This window comes from Megalops cyprinoides, chromosome 14 (assembly GCF_013368585.1).
Source record: "Megalops cyprinoides isolate fMegCyp1 chromosome 14, fMegCyp1.pri, whole genome shotgun sequence".
NCBI classification, from domain to species: domain Eukaryota; kingdom Metazoa; phylum Chordata; class Actinopteri; order Elopiformes; family Megalopidae; genus Megalops; species Megalops cyprinoides.
In genome coordinates, this window is record NC_050596.1 from 11,694,326 (window position 1) to 11,717,640 (window position 23,315).

Sequence of the window (23,315 nt, forward strand, 5' to 3'; positions counted from 1 at the left end):
TATTAAGTACTATGATTCAATAGCAGGTACAGCTCATTAACCAAGACCTGGCTCTTAGACACAGACAATGGCTACCACAATTAGACAGTTAACAATGAAACAATTAGCCTGGTTGAAATGCATTTGATTGAAATTAGCTCATTTTTTAATAATGTTGAAAAGTGGAAAGACAAGGATCCTTACACACATTTAAACAATTGCACAATGGTGCTCAGTTACAACATGGTGATCAGATCAAGGTTCTCTTCCACAAGCTTTAATGACATCCTTGAGGGAGAATTCCACAAAGACAATCTTCTCACATTGACTTTTTTCTCCACATTCCATGAGACAGGCAAACTGCTCCATTCCCTCATGGTGGGTCAGGTCAGAATAGCCACTTGGGCCGTGGTGGATTATCCAGGGTTCTTCCCATCCTGATGCATCTAGAGGAGACTTGTTCAGGTACACCCCCATGTCTCCCCTCTTTTTGGTGGGGTGTGAATACAGCAGCCACCTTGCTGAGCTCTGGCTATTCTTCTGAACACCATCGTCATCCTCTGAGAGGGATTTGGGGAAGCATATCACACTACCTTGGCAGCCATCTTTCTCTTCCACAAGCTTTTGGGCTAAGTGGGTATCCTCAAAGCTGGCTCCTTCATTCTTGCTCAGAGCTCCGACTCTACAAACGCTGGTATTACGGGCATTGCAGTACAAATGTGAAATGCCTTCATGGTCGATAATCTCAGCCATTTGACACTCACAAGACATCTCCTGAATCAGCTCCCCAACATGCCATGTTTCACCGTGGTCATCACTGTATAATGAGAAGGCATGAGACTTAACGCCGTGCGGGATACTGTAGGCATAGGCTGGAACGATGAGCCTCCCGCTCTTCATCTGAATACCATGTCCGGGTCCAACAGCAAAAGTGGCCCACTCTTTAACATGTTCACCAATTGGGATCTCTATCGGGCCTTCTTTCTGGTTCCAGCTCTGGCCTTTGTCATTGGAGGAGATGTAACACAACCGGGCTGCATTCTTACGCTGTTTTATCTGCTGTTGCTCTGTTACCCCGTCTTTAACACAGATGAAGAAGAGGAACAGTGTGTTGGAATAACTCTCATAGACTGGGCAGGGGTTCATGGTGCGGTGGCCAGGAAGACTCGCACGTTCCAGCTCTTGTATTGGTGACCACTGTAGTAGATTCCAACATGTTAAAATGGGGTTTTATTGGTTAACTGAATAAAAACAATGATAGACCTATTGAAAAAGAACTGAATATTGCGTGTAACAATAAATGTAATAATAACTGCAAAACCGATTACACCTATTAAATACTTAATACTACATCTCGAGACACAGGTCTGCTTTTCATTGCACAACAATGGGGTATAACCAGGTGAACATACAAATGTCGACATACAAATACCTCAATGTTTTCATTTTTGCGAATTCCCTTCCGCATCACCAAGAGTTTGGCATCCTCATCCTTTGGAGTAGTGCGCTTTTCTGCAAAGGCTAAATATGTCTCTTGCCCACATGACTCCTCTCTGAAGGAGACGAGAGCTGGGATTCTGTATGTTTCGCCATTTTCCCTCTGCTCGAATAAGGGTTCAGGCTTCAATTGAATTTCATCTGATTTTGTATCGGCCATTATTGAATGACGAACCTGGAAACAATCAATATGAAAACCTACATTTACATCAGATAATATGTATTCATTTTAAATGCTGTTTGTATGGGGTTTCTACATTTATATAAATAAGGTAGCAACTTAAAAATTGTCTTTCTACTTATTGTTACCTTGATAACAAATAATAATTTCATCATCTAATACACATTCACATACTTGTCCTTAGTCATGTACAGTTGAAACACATAATTCATCCACTCGGTTACAACATGTAGGCACGCAATGTAATGTAATGAAAGGTCGCATACTGTGTATAGGGTGGAGTCACAAGATATTTGTTTTTATAAGCTTCAGTAGCTTTTAAGGAAAGTTTTAATGAAACCTCTAAGAATGTCCGAATTGTGGAATTTCATCGAGAGCCAGGACGACCATTGTTTTGCCTTTTAGCCAGTCTGGTATTCTGGGACTTGTGGGACTTGTGGGCGATAGTAAATTAATTGTTTAGTTGGTAAATATTTGTTTGCTTCCTCATGTAACACTTTTGAGAAAATTCAATATCTTCTAAAAACCTTACGTCCCTTTCCACAAGTCCTTACACTCTACAGACAAACTGCGATGACTCAAGAAATGTTCTTTATTTTCTGAAAACGCCTGTTTCTGATCAACAAGACAGAAAACAGACCGCTATGATTAGAGACAGTCTCTTCAAAACGTACAAGTCATATTCAGAGCAATCAGATTGTTTCCTGAATGTGCAGTAACTCATTCTACCAGACCAATATAATTTAATCTATACTTTAATACAATATAATCTGAGACGTCTACGGTCAGAGACCTGTTTGTAATTGCTGACTGATAAATGTCGAATGCATGTTAATAATTACGGACCTGGAAAAAAACAGCTGCTTTACAACGTAAAAATAAACAGGGCGTAATAGGATACATAAGGAACAATTGTGGGAAGAGATAAGGAAAGTTTAGTCATCATGAAAATTCAGCTCAGTAAAAAAAAGACTCGTGAAGGGCACGTGTAGACAACCATGAGAACATGGCCGAAAGTAAATAAAAAAAATAAACAAAATAAAAAAATAAACACGCACAACACGCATAACGCTAAATTACAAATCTATATCATTCTGCTGTATTTGTGATGGTATTTTCAAGATACAATCCACAAGTCTGAGGCTGGCTTCTTATTCGCGAGGTTTTAGTTGCTTGCTTTTCCGCATTTTCTTTCGGCCATTCCGTCGAAGTTTTCTTCTACGCAGCCGGTTTAGATGCGTTCCTCTGGTTACAGCGCCTAATTGCAGCATGGTGTAGCGTCACGTTTTATTTCATTTTCAGCTTTGTTTTTCTGAGATACAAATACAAATCAAAACTGATTGTTGTTGTGATGACCCTGAGGATACTTTCTTCGTCTCACCCACCTCAAATTCTTTCGATTTTTCTAGTATCTTTCACCATATATGCTTTTGACACCGCGGTCGGAGAGAGGAGCCTAAAATTTGTGACAGTGGTAAGTCATTTTGGTATGATAGACAGTTCGCTAACTGCACTGCCACCGAGACACTCTCACTTGACATGAAAAACGCTTAAAAAGCTGTTTAACTGATACGGACATTTTCTGCAAGTGTTGCTTTAACAAGATTATAACTGTAACTGTTAATTTTTTGACGTTCCATAGTGCAAAATGATTTTCTTTAAATTAGAGTCACATTAATAAGAATTTTAGCGGCAGACCGATTTTTTTTTGGGATATGTCTAACACAAAACCTACACAAGTCGTAAATTGTATGGAATTAATGCTTGCAGTTACATAATAGCCACACCAGGATTTCACAGAATGTGTGGGCAGTGGAAGGGAAGGAAGGGACGCGGCGGGGGCTGGGGGCGGGGGGAGGGAGGCTAGGAAGCATTGTGGCGTTCTGGGCTTTAGCCCAGAATCTTTTTTTGAAGAGCCCCTAATCTTTGGATACATGAATTAGGACCTTGAGCATGAAAAGGGAGCTGTTCTGGAGAGATGGGAACGAGACTTTGTTATTTATTCTCTGCTTCACGCGCCTTAAATAAGGGTTTAAACACCAGATTCACTTATGAGGAAGTAAAGAAAGTGGTTAGTAAAATCTCCCAAACTGCTAAACATTATGTATAGGTTTTGTCAGGCATGTTTTAACAGGGGGAATGGTTTGTTTGCGGAGTAGACTTGTTAAAATGTCAGGTGACACACTAACCAAAAAGATTTTTAATTGGGACATCAGTCACCACTACTCAAGTTTAGGTCACGGGATGTATTTGAAGTATTTAAGGTGACAGACTGGCAATAGATCTACATAAACAAATTACACTGTGGAGTATAAAAGACCACAAATTGTTTTTTAAAAAGGAGAAATGAGCTTATCATATGGCTCAAAATGAAACTCACAACTCAAAATACACTAGTTAAATATACCTACACCCCAGAACCATATGTAACTCGACATCACCAGAAGTCAAAGGTCATTATGTGCTCACCTAAGATTGGGTACTCTGCCTCTGGCTGTTGGCCAATTCGATAACACTCCAGAAGAAGAAAGGTTTTGTTTATAATGCGATCTGAAAGAAATTAAAAAATATATATATTTTATGTTTTACACAGATTTGGCTGCATGATGACATCAGGTTTGAGTGGTGTTTCAGGAAGGGGGTCTTTGAGACTGACCAATATATCCAGAACATAGGGGACAGATGTAAAAGCATGTTGTGTCTGTAACTTGTGATGATTACTTGAATATGTGTGCATGTGTATGTATGTGTATATATGTGTTATATCTATGTAAATACTTACAGTAATTGTGAAAGTCCTAATGAATGTACTCCTGTTTAATAGTGTCCTATAAGCCCTTATGGGCACAATAGTGTGCATGACACATGACAGATAATGTAATAAAACTCATGTCATGTTAACTAATGTGATAAACTGTCTGTTAATGTAACATAAAAATAACATAATAACCTCTTACTGACAAAGTAATAACTTCTGTTATCTGGTAGTTATGTTATCGAGTAAGCAACACAGCAGCAACGTTTTATTACATTATTAGTGAAAGCTCATTATGTTATGATAAGGTATTATGTTATCCAAGGGTTATTACATTGCAACAATGCTTATTGTTAACAGTTGTCCTTTGCATGAAAAATAATTGTAATAGCTTTGAAGGATAACCGGGTGACCTCTAGTAGGGGATGTTAAGCACCAGAAGTAACTTGGTAATGTAATCACTCCCTGTCATGCATCCAGGTTTATCGTCATGGAGATCGGTCTCCTGTCAAAGGGTACCCCAAAGATCCTCACCAGGAGAGTGCATGGCCTCAGGGCTTTGGCCAGCTTACTCAGGTACTGCCTTCATCTGAAGGATTCTATGACACCATAGGTGGCCGCTAATCTAACTGTAAAAAAGTGGTGCACGCTGGATAAAAATGACAAAAGTTGTTAACGCGCGACAGGAAATGCATGCGAGCACGCAGCATGCTCCTGTTTATGTCAGTGCTTGGTGTAAACAAGCAACCTTCATATTTTGTTAAGGCTTTAATTAGTAAAGTATAATTCCAGGTACAGTAGCTAATAATATGCTCTGACATGAAGATCAGAGGGCATAAACAACACTGGCTTGTGTACATAAACTCAGCAAGCTGAGCTGCCAGACATTACAGCCTGCAGTGTTCTTCAGGCCTTCACACACCACGTACATCACGGCAGCTTGTCTGCAGCTCTTCACACCTATTTCCAGCTGTTGCAGCCAAACACCATACTCTACTTTTTAATTTACTAGTTAAAATCTTTTCTAATTAAAACCTCACTGTACTATCAAGGCTGCTCTCTTTGATTTTTTTTTTTTTTCATATTAATTTGTCACAGTTAATGGTACCTTGTGTTCTTCCTTTCCGGTCCTTTCACTACCTGGTCTAAAATCTTCCATCTCCTACATTTTGTGTGGATCTTATCTTGCCTTATACTCTCCCAAGTTGTCAGAGAGATTGTTGCGGTGCTTTTATTCCAGTCCTGGGTATTTCTCATGTGTCCAGGTTGGGATGAGACAGCACTATGAGCTGGGGCAGGTGCTCAAACAACGTTATGAAGGATTCCTCAGCAAAAACTACAACCGTTCTGAGGTACATTCTGAGTAATACAAATCAGGACCATTGTTATTGGAAACCAGAAACATTAGATGATTAGATTCATTAGATGATTCATCATGAAATTATTCAAAATTTGGATCGCAACAGCAACAGTCTCATTCATATATTTTACAATTTGCAGTAACAGGTGTGGGAATATTTGAAGTAAGATGTGTTTTAGCTCCAGCTGTTTACTGTTGCAGGTTCACTTACATCACATTTGATGTAGTAGCATTAAGGAATAACTCACTCACGTAACAACTAATGTGGGTCGGAATACATTCATCATTACATGCTCCACGCTCTGTGCTCTGTAGATTGTGGTGCGGAGTACAGACACTGACCGGACACTGATGAGTGCACAGGCAAACCTGGCTGGTATGTACCCACCTAGTGGGTCACAGGTCTTCAACCGCAATCTCACATGGCAGCCCATTCCTGTCCACACAGTACCCCGGGAACAAGACAGGGTAAATATCGCACTGTGAGGGTTCAGTTGGCGGACTCACCGGAAGGTTGTGGGTTGAGACCCTGGGTGGCATACCACCTCATCTCATTAATAACCCATGTTTATAAATGTATTTGTGGAAGTAAAATGTGTGTACAATAAGCAAAGGTGTGATATGTTATTGGACAGGGAAGCATTGGCATTGCCAGCATTGCGATTGGAAAAAAAGAACTCACTTATGTTTTATTCCATATTTCAGCTTCTTCCGTTCCCCTTGTCTGGCTGCCCTCGCTATGTTACACTCATGAGCGAAACCAGGAACAGTGCAGAATACCGCAACGTAACTGTCTTCTACAAAGTAGGTGCCGTAAAGCCCTCAACTCCAAAATGAAACCTCACTAGTGGTTATCTAGAAACCGTGACAGAATGTTTAGCTGTTACTCACTTCTTCCCCACAGGATTTTATGGACATGCTGCAAAACAACACTGGCCTGAATGTCACCATGGACTCAGTGTGGAAGATCTATGACACCTTGTTTGTTGAGGCAAGCAGCGAATTAACACACACGTCCAGCCCCTTAACCAAGGTCCTAGAGGCCTGTAGTGTCTGGAGATTGTTTATTTGTTTTAGGAGTTCTCCATCAGAGGCATTCATCTAGATCTCACGTTGATTGAACTAATCTGAGGTCTCCCCTCCTTTGAGGAAAAATAGGCTAGATTTTCTGGTCTAGGTGGGTTTGAGATCAAAACATCAAACCGCCCATTATCTACTCACTGCTGTTTCCAGACCTGTTTCTGTTTTGTCTGTCTTTGGTTGTAAATTTACAAAAGAAGAGTTAATATCACAAAAAACACTGTTTTACATCTCTAACAGTAGTTCATGCAGTCAGAGGTGATTGATTGATTTAATGTTGCCATAACACAGTTTATGTGCTGTTTTACTAAGGTAGTTGTCATGATTTCTATGCCTCTCTGGCTTCCAACCTGCTGGCTGTCTGTCTCTTCAGAAATTGCATAATAAGTCCCTTCCCATGTGGGTGACAGAAGAGGTCATGGAGAAGCTGAAAGACCTCAACGACTTCAGCTACCAGATCTTGTTTGGGTTATACAAGTGGAAGGAGAAGGCTCGACTCCAGGGAGGTGAGATCACGTAGACAACATTGGATCTTTTCTGCTACAGAGAGCAGTTGATATTACAGTGCATTCTGGCATCAGGTTCACATCAGCATATGCATGGCTCCATAACAACATTTTGGCTCACACCTTATCTATTTCAGTGTGTGCTGCTCAAAAATTCCATCATTGTCCCGGAGGACCATAGCAACTGCAGACTCCAACCAGCAACCTACTTCAAGTAAACATCATTTCATTGAATCTGTTTTCATATCTTTCCTCCTAATTTGGCACAAGCAGGTCTTCTAACAAAAAGGTAAAAAGGTTGCTGGTTCAGTTCCCCACTGGGGCACTGCTGCTCTACATGGTACATAATCCAGAATTGCCTCAGTAAATAGTCAGCTGTATAAATGGACAGTATGTAAAAAGTGTAATCTATGTAAGTTGCTCTGGATGAGAGTGTCTGTTAAATGACAATACTGTAATATACAGTAATGTGGCCAGATAGTAATTCCCGGTGTTTGTCCCACAACAAAGCTGTGAGGGGTCAGAGAAATAAGGTGCTACAGGGTGAAAAAAGGAGAAATATGCTATTCAATAGAAACTCTCTGTTCAAATACAAATACTACAATAACTCCACTGTATGAAAACAGAAGGGCCCTTTTTCTTGAATTACATTATGGTTCATGTTGGCTGTTCATTGTTGTACCATTTAAAGATTAAAGCCACTATATTGTCCAACACTGTTCATCATTCATATATTAGCCTGCTTGTCATAACAACAGAGAACGAGTGTCTGATGTGTCTGACTGCATGAAGGTGAGGTGAAGCCTGAGTCCATGATCAAGACTGCAATGGTGACTAAGAACAACAGCAAAGCCATGTAATTCTGGAAAAGTCTGAAGAAACTGCCTTTCCCTCATGCAGGGAAGCACATGCAGCTACTGTGGTCTGCTGTGTGTGCAGCATTTTTACGTTGTTGTTTCTTTGTTAGGTGTCCTTCTCAGTGAAATTGTGACAAATATCTCTAGCTATGCCAGTGACTCCCAGAAGCCCCTGAAGATGAAGGTGTACTCAGGGGTAAGACCAGCATGACTGATAAGATAAAGGAATTCTATGGTACAAATGCGCATAAATACATATACCTGTCAAAAATTTGGACACAACTTCCTCCTCATACAGTATGTGTGGTTACAAGTTTATCTTTGTCTACTGTGATTACAAGATTTTCTTTGGCTGCCTATAACTAGCAGTGTCTCTCTCTCGTTATTCATATTTCTTATCTATGACCAGGCATGATTCTGCAAGTAGTGGATGATTAATGTGCCATTGTTTACAGCATGACACTACGATAATGGCACTGCAGACAGCCTTGAATGTGTACAACAGGATACTGCCCCCCTACGCTTCCTGCCATATATTTGAACTGCACCAGGAGGACGACAAGTAGGCCAAGCTCTGTGACAGTGACACTTACATTGCATTTTGGGTAGTAGTAGAGAGTAGTTGGCATGAGATGATAAATTCAGCTCATGATACGAAACTATACATTTCGGAAAATTAGCGATAGGAAATTATGACAAAACAAAACAATATTCCTCAAGAAACAGTACTGATAAGAAAACAAAACAAAATCTAACATCATTGGTCAATGTTTCTTTTCTTTTACGTTCCTTTCTTCAGAATTCAAACCCCCTAGGCATGCCAGTATTCACGATATACCTTTATCCGTGGTATATCAGTGAATATTTTCACACCTGGAATGCAAACTGACCAACAGGAACAATTGATCGGAACTAATTGTTATATAAAGGTACCTTTTGGCACTACTGAGGAATAATAATGGACATAATGAGTAAAGAAGGTAAACCTTCTACTGACATTGTATTTTTGGAAAAGAAAGTGACATTCTAAGCAGTTATAATCTAAGTGGCAATGTGATTTTCAGACGTTTTCTCAGGGCCAGGAAACATTTTGTGATTTACTGAATTTGCATAATGTTTTGTGTCATGCCTAGCAATTAAAGACATGGCTTTATAACCAAAATGTTGTGGGAATGAAAGTCAGGTGAGACACCTCAATGTCTGATGTAATGGAAGTTGTTTCACTGCTGGGGGTGTGCTTAGGTCCTTCTCTGTGGCAATGTACTATCGGAACGACAGCACCAAGGAACCCTACCCCCTAGTGCTGCCAGGCTGTACCCAGTTCTGCCCCCTGACAGAGTTTGAGAATCTTATTGAGCCTGTCATCCCCAAGAACTGGAAGGAAGAGTGCCAGGTGAAAGAAGCAGGTAAGATCTAGAAAGGTACAAAGGCTTTCTTTGGAATCATGCTTAGCTTTCTTTTCAGGACATTTTTACTCCCTGTTGTAGCAGCTGGTCTCCCTGAAAGAGTCTGAAATACTAAAGCCACTAACAGTGTACCTAGCAACATGACACAGAAACACCTTATTCTATAAATTAAAGCATTTTTAGCATGTATAGAGATGAAGCTAAGTCCCATGTCAGGGTGAAAAAGAGAAGTGATTTGTACGAAAATAAAATGGTCATTTGACTTGGATGTTTGATCTGTCTCTGAGGAGAGAGAAGGCCAAGACATTAGCCTGAAACGACGAGCAAATGAAGCTTTCGTCACAAGAGTAAGAGTGCTAAAATCAATGGGAGGTGAGACAGTAGGAAGTATTTACTATTATTCAGCAAGCTAAGACCATAGCTAACATAACTGCTATGGGTGCTCTATTGAAGCAGGTAGAACACATGTTAGAACTGCTTAATCTCAGGGTTAGTCACAGATGAATGCTATAGACTTTAGTAGTAGAGTAGACAATTACCTTCAGATTTTTAAATGGGGTGCTCCTCTCCATTTGGCTCAACTTTAATCACACACATGCTGCCTGTAGGTTGTATATAGTCCACTGGTATGATGGCCCTGCCCTGACCGTGGTCTTCCAATTTAGCCTATTTAGCTAGCCTGATATCGAAATTCAAGCTACAAGGAATGTGAAAGATGATTCTGGATCATTTTAGCTGTATGCTTGTTCAGAATCACAGTGGTTAAAAGAAGGGAAGCGCTCACACTCATCATGGGCCAGTACTGCTGACTGGCCAAAGTACGTAAGAAATGCAGCAGGTCCAAAAATAAACCAATGAGTGTCTCTCCTGGCTTGGCTCACTAAATCTGCAAGACTTTTTTGGTCCCATGGATTACAAAAGCAAATCAGAAGACTGGAGTCATCTACTGAGCACCTTCTTCAAAAATGGGTTTAAGTGGACAAGAGACTACACTTAATGTAAGTTAAAAGGATGAAATAAAAAAAAACTCTAAGAGCAGAAGTCAGCACAGATGCTGTAATGATAAAGGATTTCATACTCTAAAATCAACACCTTCCCATCTCAGCATTAACCCAATGGAAATATAAATAATTACAATTGAACCATTAATATGCAAAGTAAAAAATATTATCAGCAAACTAAAAAAAAAAACCAATACACTTGACCCTCCCACATCACGGAGGTTAGGGGCTCAGCCCCCCGCGATGTGGAAAAACTGCGTAAAATTTTCTGCCCCCCAGGTGAGCAAAGTGAGCGTCTCCAGCTGGGGGGTTTGGGGAGAAAAGTTTTGAGATTTGACTAGTTTTAGGATGTTTTTATGGCTATTTGGGATGGGTATTTGGTCATATATTAAGGTCAGTGTTAAGTAAAAACTATGAGAAAAAAATGAAAAAAATATAAGAAAGGATTTCACAACAAACATTAAAAATACAATTTATGTCAGAGTACCTGTAACCGACAATACTGTACTTTACCTATCCTAGCCTACATTTAATCGAGACATACCTAATATCATACCTAAAATCATAGCCTACCATAATAATGATAAAAAATTGTTGTATGGGTACTCACCATTAACGTACACGGTTGAAATAACTCTATTGAAGACTTTTCTGTACAGTAATTCCAGTTACGTTTTCTTTACTTTTCGTCTGCTACGCGTGTCGTCTGCAGTGCTAAAATCGAAGCCGCGATGTGGAAAGCCGCAATGTGGGAGAGTCAACTGTAATTCTAATATGACTTAGAGTGACACTTAGAGGACCACATCATTGTCCCAGAACTTGCACAAAGGTTAATCTTTTAACAATATTGTGTTTTTATCCACTTCACTTTGAAGACATATTAATGTGCATCAGTTTTCAGTAACATGGCTGAGTAATTTATTGTGACTCTTCAAAAGGCTTTTAAAAGATGGAGTGTACACTATTGTACATTTTTAAGCATGTTAACCATATGTACAAACATTGAATTGCCCTGTATATTAAATGACAATAATGTAATGTAATTAAATTTCACCTTCTGTTTTAGGTTCATGGTACTTCACAGGGTTCATTGTGGCCTGTGTTTTAGCCACGATATTTGCACTCACAACAATTGTCGCTTGTTTCCTCCACTGTCGGAGAACGGGTAAGCATCAGAATGCTTTAATCTGTAACATTTTTTCCATTGTGACTCAGCTGTTTATAAAACCCCCAGCCTTTATGGCAAACACTGTCTCATAATGGAAACTAACATTCATGGATTCTTCTTATGAACATTCAACAGACCCTTAAGTCATGCAGCTGTATAGTAGCATTTTTACTCATAACCTGACCTGATCTTTCAGTTTACCATAAATGACAGACACTAACTGAAAACGTAAGGTTACTGAACAGCATATTTTGAAGTAGGTTTTTCAGAAATTATTAATATAGTGCAATCATCAATCACTCTCTTGCACTTATGTAGACAGGATGGGTGTGTATTAACCAACACAAAAAACGGCAAGTTATTACCACACACTAATTACATATTCTCAAGTCAGTAAAAACACAAAAGAATGCGCACCATTAAAATGATTGATATCAAAATGAAGCCACGTTACACAAAATCTCGGCCAGAAAAGTTTTGGAGGAACCAGGAGCCCTTATGGTTTTTATGTATACATAATTACATATGACTACAACTGACAACAATGTCCTTTACATTGTAATGCAGTGTTTGGTCTGTTCTTTGCACTGAGCTAATATTGCAGTCTGTCTGATACAGGTTATATGGAAACGCAACAGCACAGCTAAGGTGAGTGCTCTCTCAGTCTCTCTCTCTCTGTAAAAATTATAGCATTAATAGTGGGTTGGGCAGGATGAACCAATCATGTAAGTAAACATAATAAATGGCACCGGTTTGTATTCTTTCCCTGTGCGGTAGAGGTGAGACTTTCTGTTTGTTTGACTTTTGCACCAAGAATGCAGATATAATAGTTTCTGTCTGTCTGTGAAACTGCAAGATTAAACTGAGCAGATCTGAATTTACTTTATGCAGCTCAGTTGACAAATATATAGTGTCCTAGAGAAAAAGTATTAATGCCCTTATTTAGTAGTTCATCAATGACAAATATAGCTAATAATAGCTAAAATATATAGTATCCTAGAGAAAAAGTATTACTGCCCTTATTTAGTAGTTCATCAATGACAAATATAGCTAATAATAGCTAAAATATATAGTGTCCTAGAGAAAAAGTATTACTGCCCTTATTTAGTAGTTCATCAATGACAAATATAGCTAATATTGCCTGCTAGCTAGGACAATGCATAGGTCAGTAGGTACACAGATAGTGAGCTGGCTAGCTGCAAAATTGATGTGTAAAATTCTGTATTCTATATTTGATACTGGGCATATTTGATACAATTGTGTTTTAATAATGCATGACAGACAAAGGCAAAATGCTACAAAAAAGCAAATAAAAAAATAAAACAGTGCCAGCTACTACAGGCATGTAGCTTACTCACTGATGCTGCTCTCATTGCCCCTAACAACTTACATCAGTGGGAGTTGAGTCCAGTGGCTCATACTCAGTACTCTGCTCCAAAGTACTCTACAAATAAAATTACAATAATAATGTCTACAACTGCCATATTGCCCTGAATATTTTTTCAAAGAAGACAAATAAAAACAACATTCAAGTGCTCTTTGGCCCCAGTGGTCTTGGTTCTCCTTACCAGTGGAGATTGCTTTAAGTCCTGATTCAAGCTCATAAGCATGATCTCCCTGTACAAAAGCCATGTTGACTATGACACTGTTTTTTCCAGGAATAATTCACTCTTATCTTATATAGATTCATAAATCTTATGTGAAATACAAGTTAAATCAACCAGCCTGTAGTCTCCACAGATCAGTACCATCCTCTTTCCTATCCTGTCTCTATTACAGTGCCTTGTTCGCAATCGTGAGGAATTTCCTGTTGGATAGTTGCACATCCTCCACTCCAGTTGTTGTCACGGGAAAGAGGTCTGGCTGATTCACTGTTCTGGGAAAACATTGTGTTCTTCCCTAGAAACCCCCAAAAGAAAGTGTGCCTTCTGGCCTGCCCTCCAACCGCCAGAGATGACCTCAAAAACAGGCATTTATCACTGAATCAAGACTAAAGGGTTTTCTTTTTTGCTGTACATTGACCTCTCAATTTACCATAAATGATAGATACTAACTGACAGCAAACTAGTAAACTGCACTCACTAAACTGAGATATTTTGTAATAATCTAATGCAATGTAATGTACTTTAATAATGATCACTCTCTTTCACTTACAGTACCAGTCAAAAGTTTGGACACATCTAATTAAGATAATGGGAAGCATGCAGTCAAAAACATTTTGGTGTAAAGGCTTATGCTTAAATCTTTGAAATTTGTTTCTTAGGCATCAGCTTCATGATTTATATTTGTCCATGTATGAATTTTCTTTCATGAAATTTTAAAGTATGTTTTGGCTATTTTGAAGAATCTAAAATATAAGATCATTTTGATTTGTTTCTAACACTTTTTTGGTCACTGCATAATTCTGTTTGTGTTGTTTCATGGTTTTTGTTATTATTCTAAAATGTGAAAATTAGTAAAAAAAAACAATAAAGAAAACTGTATCCAAACTTTTGATGGGTACTGTATGTAAACAGGATGGGTGTATGTCAACCAGCACAAAAAATGGTCAAAGAAGTTATTAGCATGCTAGCATCTTTTAGCATGCTAGCAGTGCTAACAATTTATTTGTTTATTTTCTAAGAATTCATGTTTTTTCACACTATGTACACAAGAGTAACAGATGTCCCCACCCTATCTGATATCACTATGCAAGGGTGACAGATAGTGTTCAATTTCTTGTTATTTCTAGCCCCTAAAGGATGTGCAGTTAATAAGTCGGCTCTGAATTTTCCACTGAACAGCAAAAATTCTATATGTTTAATGAAAAATTCATGTGAAAAATGCTCAAGCAGAGGGATGATACATTAACTATGTGCTTACATTTCAATAGAAATGCTTTGATTTTGTATATAAAATGATCTAGTTTTATAAAAATGTATGTTGCATAAATGAACTATAGTCATTTCTTAATAAACTTCCTTACAGTAATGCTGTTTCTCAGATGAAATGACAAACGATGGCTACATAATTAAAAATTCAGAGCATGTCCATTTGTGTGTTTGTGTGTGTGTGCGTGCATTTCTTAAGAGACAAGCATAATAATGATAATGAAAGCTAGAAGAAAGCCCTTGCATCACTGGCTCTTGACCCTCTAAAACCAGCAGTCTTTTGACATACTGTAACAGCATACAGTAAACACCAGCTTCCCCTGTCTATTACTAAACATTTGACCTCTGAGAATTACAGTAAAGTCAGCCTCATGCTCCACACCGACCAATTTCAGATTAATTGTGTGATGAATAACCTCTGAATTCTACAATGAACTGCCAAAAATAATACATTAGGGAAAGCAAACTTTCAATTTTACTTTTTCAAGAAGTTCTGATTCTGCTCTTCGGTGCTGAGAGGGTTGGCCAAGAGAGGCGATGAAGCTAACCTACAGACAAAAGGTCAGCAAAGACACCCAGATCAGCCTCCAACTGCAGAACAAGGCCTGCTACTCCAAGGCCGAGGATATAATCAGTAACTTCTCCTGAGGGGAGAAGTTACTGATTACCATAAATGTGTAGAAGGGAACAAAGGTTAAAAGAAACAATAATTTATTTTTAAAACCAAACAACAAAGATGAAGAAAGCAGCCTATACCAACCAAAAGCAAGGACAAGATGAGCCTTCCCTCCTGCTCTCCAGCCACACCTCTTTTTAGTCCACCTTCAATTACTCAGGTGCGACTCGCTAGCCAATACGCTGGTTCCCCAGACAAATTCAGGTGCACACAATTGAGAAATGAGTGACAATTAACAATTAGGTTCAAGGGAGAGGTGGTGAAGGCTGTCTGTCACAGACGCATAGGAACCAAGGAGACTTCACACATGACCAGGATTAATTTTTAGGGGAACACTGTAACATAATGGAAGCTCACAGTCACTGATTCTTCTTTTATTCTTCCTTTATTTGTGAACATTCAAAAGACCCTGAAATCATACAGCTGTGTAGTAGCATTTTTACTCATGAACTGGCCTGTTCTCCACTACTTCTGTGTACTGGCCTCTTAGTTTACCATAACTGACAGACACTGACTGACAACTAAGGTTAATAAACCGACATATTTTGAAGCAGGGTTTTGTCTGGAATTATTTATGTACTTTAATAGTGATCAATCACTCTCTTTCACTTATGTAGACAGGATTGGTGTATATCAGTCAACACAAAAAACTGCAAGCTGCTAGCACACACTAATCACATATTCTCAAGTCAGTAGAAACACTTACAAAAGAATGTGCGCCATTAAAATGATTGATATCAAAATGAAGCCACGTCACACAAAATCTTGGCCAGAAAAGTTTTGGAGGAACCAAGAACCCTTATGGTTTGTCTTTTTTCAAAACACATCTTTTAGATGAATGCAAACCTTAAGTCAAGAACTCTATCTTTTTTTTATTTTAGGTCAATTTTAGTTATGTTACAAGGTGGTTTATTGAGATTGTGCCTTTACTTTATGTCATGTATTTCATACTCTTCTCATTCATTTGTTTCTTTTCTAAGAATTCATATATTTGTCACACTGTGTACACAAGAGTAACAGATGTACCCATGCTATCTAATCTAACACCATGCAGGGGTGACAGATAACGCCCAATTTAATGTTAGTTGTGCCCTTAAAGGATGTGCAGTTAATAATAAATTGACTCTGAATTTTCCACTGTACAGCAAAAACCTAAAAAAAATTGAGAAAGGGAAACTTTTCAACTCTACTTTTTCAAAAACCTTGTAAAAATGAATTTTAGATAAATGTACCATTAGCGCTCAATGCATGTTATTTTTTCCATTCAGTTGTAGTCATGTTACACATCTATGTATTAATCTTGTACCTGTACCTTATATCATTTATATTTGTTCACACTATATTTTTTATATCAGTAATTCAGATGAGCCTGAAAGGAGGAAGAAGTGAGCACTAATGCAGTTGCTTGATACTCTCTCAGCAGCATGGTCACTAAAGATAATTTTTTATCATTGTTAGCATACATTATGAGCAAATGTTGCACCAATACTTGAATTTCCAATGGACTGCAAAAAAAAAAATTAGGGAAGGGAAACTTTCGATTTTACATTTTCAAAGAGTGCTGATTCTGCTCTTTAGTGCAGTGAGAATTGACTAAGTTGCTGGGCAGTGAGGTTTTGAAGCTGACCTACAAACGCAAAGTCAGCAAGGACACCCAGATCAGGAGGATGGAACTGCAGAACAATAAGGCCCACTTCTCCAAGGCCCAGGACATACCCAGTAAATGTCTGACTTCTTGGAATTACAGACAAGTCGGCCTCACCCTGCATACTCCCCAATTTCAGATTAACTGGTGATCAATCATTTCTGAATGTTCCACTGAACTGCCAAAAAAACCCCTAAATTAGGGAAGGTAAACTTTCAATTTTGCTTTTTCAAAAAGTGAGAACATTCAGTCTCATATTCGTGGTTGTACTCACTGACGCTGTTCGCTACAAAATTGTCTCTGCCTCTCCCTTTCACTTATGATATCATAAGCTGATTCAATTCAACACAGTAGTCAGTAGTAGTTTTCTCAAAGAAGGACAGAAGAATTTTACCTCACTGCCCCGCATCATATCCGACTCTCACAGCACCGAAGAGCAGAATCAGCACTTTTTGAAAAAGCAAAATCGAAGGTTTCCCTTCTCGACTTTAGTTTTTTAATTTTTTTTGGCAGTCCATTGAAAATTTAAGTATTGGTGCAACATTTGCTCATAATGTATGCTAACAATGATAAAAAATTATCTTCAGTGACCATGCTGCTGAGAGAGTATCAAGCGACTACATTAGTGCTCACTTCTTCCTCCTTTCAGGCTCATCTGAATTCCTGATTTGTTTATAACACTTTTTTGGTCACTGCATAATTCCATTTGTGTTGTTTCATAGTTTTGATGTCTTTGTTATTATTCTAAAATGTGAAAAATAGTAAAAATAAAGAAAAGAGTGTCCAAACTTTTGACTGGTACTGTACGTAAACAGGATGGGTGGATATCAACCAACACAAAAATGGCATGTTATTAGCACACTAGTGTCTTTTTTTAGCATTCATTTGTTTATTTCCTAAGAATTCATATATTTGTCACACTTAGTGCACAAAAGTAACAGATGTACCCACTATCTGATAATATCACGCGGGGTGACAGATAGTGTTTAATTTCTTATTTGTAGCTCCTAAAAGGATGTGCAGCTAATGATGAACTGGCTTTGAATTTTCTACTGAACAGCAAAAAACCTAACATTTTTCGGGGAAGGGAAACTGCAGACCACATGTCCATGCTGATTCTTCAAAAACTGGATCCAGATAACATCGGGGGGAAGCCAGTGATGGAGTTATGCCATGCCTTAGATCAGATTAGTTCTGTCTCGCTACACTGACCTTGTGCTCAGCCTCAGCACTATCTGCATTGTATGACCTGTACACATCTTGCCCTTGTGCCTGTTTGCCCACTATATGCACTTTTGTATGTCGCTTTCGATAAAAGCATCTGATAAATGAATAAATGTAAAAGTAATGTAAATGCCTAATGGCCAATTATTGTGCAGGTTGCACAAGTTCATCCTTATGCAGATGACTCTACACTCTGCTGCCAACTGGTTCCATAGCCATTTGTATATAATAGTAGTATGTATGTAAAGCACTGTCAAATTATGTTGGTTGTATCATTTTATCCATCAGCCTATTCAATGGAAATATGTTGGTTAAGGTGAAAGATTTAATACTTACTGACTTTACAGTCACAAAGGGTCACAAAACCAGCTAAAAATTTAAAATTTAAAATTTACTGAACACATTGCGACACCTGCCAGATCATGCAGATTTGTGCTGTATAACATCAAGAAAATCAGCCCCTACCTATCTGACTATGCTGCGCAGCTCCATGTCTAGGCTCTGGTCATCTCAAGGCAGGACTACTGCAATGCTCTCTTGGTTGGCCTACCTGCATGTACTATCAAGCCTTTGCAGTTGATACAGAAAGCGGCTGCACGTCTGGTTTTCAACCAACCAAAAAGTGCTCACGTTACACCCCTCTTGGTCTCGCTCCACTGGCTCCCAGTAGCTGCCCGCATCATGTTCAAGACCCAAAGCTTGTGTACAGGGCGACCAACAAAACTGCACCTACCTACCTGAACTCACTACTGCAAGCCTATGTTCCTGCTCCGCTCTGCTACCAAACGGCGTCTAGTGGTCCCGTCGCATCGCAGCGAACTTCCACACTTGATCCGTGCTGCCGAGTCCCTCTGTGTCCTCAGGAAACATCTGAAGACACAGCTCTTCTGCTCTCACCTGAGCACCTGACACACTACCCCTAAAGGAATTTCTCATGTCTCACTCGTTAGCTCTACCAGCTAGCTTTGCCTGGCCAACCGTTGAAACCTGGTCATGCAGTGCTTCTAATATTGTTGACAAAAATATTTTTGCTTGTGTTGTGGTCTACCTCACTTGTAAGTTGCTTTCAATAAAAGCGTCTGCCAAATGAATAAATGTAAATGTAAATATAATGGTATTAATAATCCCTTAATCTGATTTATTGTTTTATTCATGTTGTTTATGAATGAAACATTTTATTTAATAATTTGTTGTAAATCTGCTCTTTTGTACAAAGTTACACCCATAGTTACGAATCAAACATTAAAAAAAGAGTTAAAGCAAAATAAGCAAGTAAACTATGATAAATGCAATGTTATATAAATAAATTATATATGTGTTATATGTTATATATGCATTTCTAGCATCAGTGTGTATAAGCCTCCCCAGAATAGACAATATATACAATAAATTTTGCCTGGTTTCATAATTTCCCCCTGTACTGTGGTAAGCAAGTTCTACACTTGCTTAATACACCAGGTGGAATTTGGGCCATTTAATTAGCCTAAACTGTACACGTGTCTGGTATGGAAGGAAGAACTTGCCAAAAATAACTGAAGTTGAAGTACAGGTAGGCCTATTAATATGGTAACAATTTGAAATTCAATTTGAGACCCAGATTCAATTAATACACGCAATAATTGTTGTAAAAAGCGAATTTAATTCTTTTTTGCACTGATATCACTCCACTGATCTGCGTATAATTTTTCGCCGTTTGCATCGTCCAAAAAGGCAAGACTGCGTAGGCGTCTTATCCAACCTTCTTCGCAACCTATACAGGACCCTATATCTTAGAAAAATTCTGGTAGCACCATTTCACAGTGTAGTGTCGATCTTCGGATTTTATTTACAATGGAAACGCCGCAGGGAAACCACTATTCTTGGTTCCCACAATGCACGCTACCCTAGAAGAACTACATGTCCCAGCATTCACTTTTACAAAACAATCGACGTTTTGAAAAAGGTGTTATGTAGCTAGCTGGCTAACGCTGCATGAATATGGATTGACCTTCTAAAGCGGAGTTTCCGCTGGATTCAAGTGTATGGCGTTCTATTTGTACGGTAACCTGTCCACAGAGGTTATGCTGAAATATATGTTTTCCAACTGATTACTCTTTGCTACATAGCTAGCAAGCTTGCATCTAGCGTCCTCCGTTAATGACAAGCTAGCAGTTGGCTTATTGAAGCAGAGGCTAACTAGCTAGCTAGGTCATATTGCCGTAGCTACTTGAATCAGCTAGCTGCCTTGCGAACTTGTTTATCAAGCTACTTAAATTTGAAACCACGCTAACGTGCCATGATATGTGTGCATGACTGTGTTAGTTAGCTGGTATAGGTAGTTAGTTACACCAGTCCTTGCGCTGGCCTATTACAGTTTCTGAAGCCGACACCTATAAGAAATGTCAAGCAAGTTAACTGTCAAGATGTAAAGGTCAATATTCTCTTTAACAGGTTTGTCAAGTCTCGGTTATTGAGTCGGAACGAAAACTAGTGGGTTACCACGATGAAGAAATTCTCAGTGTATCGTTATGCAAATTAAATAAAGTAGTTTGTTACAACAGAGCTTGTAATTCAAGCTTCTGTCGATATAATTTTTGCATCAATATTCATCTTGTATTGGTATCTTGCACATTATACAAATACATTATAGCCAGCTTGGTTTTGGGCATCCTGTATGACACACGGCCAACTATGACATGACAATCATGTTTTCTTTTTAAAGTGTGCACACAGATATTGGTAATGTGGAAATTCCAACATGAGGATTCCATCAAAAATTCCTATGTCATATTCAAGTATCAAAATCAAGTAGCCCTTCTTGCCCTTTTTGTGCCTACCCAGGTATCTTTTAATATAGAGCAAGCTATACTTGAGTCTTTGATCCTATGCAATAATGCGTATTACTGCTTTATCCCAAGCTGTTGAGTGTAGCCATTGTATTTTTATTCTTAGCTTCTTGGGTAGCAAAAGTGTAGCAGAGTGTAACATATACAGATTCCATGGATGATACAGTTTTTGTGCTGGGTGGTGTGCTCAGCAGTGCTGGCTCCTTCCCTGTGCAGGGCCGCTGTCGACGTGCTGCTCCATGCTGCTGTGGCTGCACCGCGGGAAGCTCTACGGAGCCCTGCTGCCCCTGTGGCACCTCTCTCTCCGCCAGCTCAGCCACAGCTACAGGAGGAGTCGCAGCCTGAGGGAGAGCTACCGCCTGCTGCAGCTGCCGGAGGACAAGGACAGCAGCCAGGCCGAAGTGAAGGAGGCCTACCTGCGAATGGCTAAGCTCTACCACCCCGACTCCGGCGCGCCCACGGCCGACCCCACCCTCTTCTCCCAGATCGAGGAGGCCTACCGGGCCGTGCTGGCCCACCTGGCGAGGCAGCGGGCGGCCCAGCAGCAGGCGCGGAGCGGAGCGGAAGAGGAGGAGGAGGAGGCCAAGGCGAAGGGCCAGGCCCCCCAACACAGGCACTACCTCAGCTATGAGGGTGTGGGCGCGGGCACACCCAGTCAGCGCGAGCGGCAGTACCGGCAGTTCCGTGTCGACCGGGCCACGGAGCAGGTGCTGGAGTACCGGAGGCGGGAGCTGGAGCGGTCCTCGCTGGCGGAAGAGGGGGCATTGTCGGCGCGCGACGTGCGTCTGCGAAGCCGCAAAATCAAGATCACTCAGGCCGTGGAGCGGCTGGTGGAAGACCTCATCCAAGAGTCCATGGCCCGGGGTGACTTCCACAACCTGAGCGGCTCAGGGAAGCCCCTCAGGAAGTTTGACCACAACCCGTACGTGGACCCCATGACGCACAACCTCAACCGCATCCTCATCGACAACGGATACCAGCCGCAGTGGATCGTGGCCCAAAAGGAGATAAGGGAGACGGTGGACAAGCTGCGGGCTGGGCTGCTGGGATACCGGGCGAAGCTGGGGGACCCCCTGACCCCGGCGGAGCAGGCCCAGTGGCAGCAGCACTGCCAGTCCTTCAGCGACGACCTGGTTCGGCTCAACAAAAAGGTGGACAACTTCAACCTGATCGTCCCTCTGCTCAGCAAGCAGATGGTTCACTTTAGCCTGCAGCGTGAGCTGGACCGAGCTCTGCAAGCCGACCGAGAGAGGAGGCTGGAGAAACGGAGACAGAGGGAGGCAAATGAGGAGAGGGACAGGGCAAACACAAACGAACACACCAGGCAAGGACTCCTCTCATGGGTGCAAAATCTGCTGAAGTAACCTGATGCTCTGGTCAGTTGGTGCACAGGACACACCTGTAGGATCTGCTCATATTGAAGCCATGGTGTGTGGCCAAACATTTGCATTGCAGTGCATAGTTATGAGGTGTCTCGAGCATTAATTGTTGAAATGACTGAAAATACAGGGAAATGATAATACTGTAATTGTGTCTTGTGTGTCTGAAGCACAAGATGTCCTTGAATGCATGATTGCTCTTCTCCACATCCCAGACACGACTCATGTAATATTGGTTTTCATTTTCTCCACTGTAAAAAAATAGGAAATTTCACTTAAATAATATATACATTCAAATTATAATAAAATGGTTATATCTGTGCATAGTGTGATGCCTGTATGGATTAGATGAATGGGTTCATCTCTCTTCACACCGCACTTTAAATCATGAAGATGGTCAGTGCATGTGTCTGCTGATTAGATGAAGGAAGTCATGGTAACCTTCCCTGTGGTAAAACAGTGACTACGGTAAAGGCCCCTGAGATTGAGAATATTAATGAGATATTAATGAGCATTTGGATGAGTTAAGTTCTGTAGTTTTGCCTCTGGTGTCCATAAAAATAGAGAGGCAAAGCAGACAAAGTATGAAGCCTTTGTCTTTCCGTGATCAGTCAGGTACAGAAAAAATACACATTGTCCATTCTAGAATCTTAACAATCTATTTTTCTTTATGTTAAGCTACATGCAAATATTGGTTCAAGAGTATATACTTTGAACAATGTTTTCTTAGTATATTGAACAACGGTATGCTTTCCCTTATCCAAGGTAACTTATATTTTACTTATATGCATTTAGATTTGCCCTTATAGGTAACATCGTAATTTTATCATTTAAAAACGTGAGGTAAACGTTTAACTTTCTGCCATTTGGTTTGAAGGAGGATCTTCCAAATCTGTGTTTCTGCAA

At 39.9% G+C, this 23,315-nt stretch overlaps 3 protein-coding genes across 3 annotated transcripts; 2 read left to right on the forward strand and 1 right to left on the reverse strand.

The window, feature by feature from the left end:
* Positions 1-234: 234 nt before the first annotated feature.
* On the reverse strand, positions 235-10,454 carry LOC118789239 (sialidase-3-like). The gene is made up of 4 exons (XM_036545585.1): positions 10,161-10,454; positions 4,127-4,207; positions 1,412-1,651; positions 235-1,176 (listed from the first exon to the last, which is right to left on the reverse strand). The coding sequence occupies exons 3-4, from the start codon at positions 1,634-1,636 to the stop codon at positions 235-237; spliced, it is 1,167 nt and encodes a 388-aa protein (XP_036401478.1). The 5' UTR covers positions 1,637-1,651; positions 4,127-4,207; positions 10,161-10,454.
* On the forward strand, positions 5,684-13,985 carry LOC118789240 (lysosomal acid phosphatase-like). Its single transcript, XM_036545586.1, has 11 exons — positions 5,684-5,764; positions 6,088-6,240; positions 6,478-6,576; positions 6,677-6,763; positions 7,226-7,358; positions 8,326-8,411; positions 8,671-8,777; positions 9,458-9,621; positions 11,689-11,787; positions 12,409-12,438; positions 13,570-13,985. Exons 1-10 carry the CDS (start codon positions 5,684-5,686, stop codon positions 12,435-12,437), a joined length of 1,038 nt encoding a protein of 345 aa, XP_036401479.1. The 3' UTR covers position 12,438; positions 13,570-13,985.
* A 7,169-nt stretch (positions 13,986-21,154) lies between these two features.
* Positions 21,155-22,652, forward strand: dnajc28 (DnaJ (Hsp40) homolog, subfamily C, member 28). The gene has a single exon (XM_036544731.1). It carries the CDS (start codon positions 21,270-21,272, stop codon positions 22,392-22,394), a length of 1,125 nt encoding a protein of 374 aa, XP_036400624.1. The 5' UTR covers positions 21,155-21,269; the 3' UTR covers positions 22,395-22,652.
* The last annotated feature ends 663 nt before the right edge of the window (positions 22,653-23,315 follow it).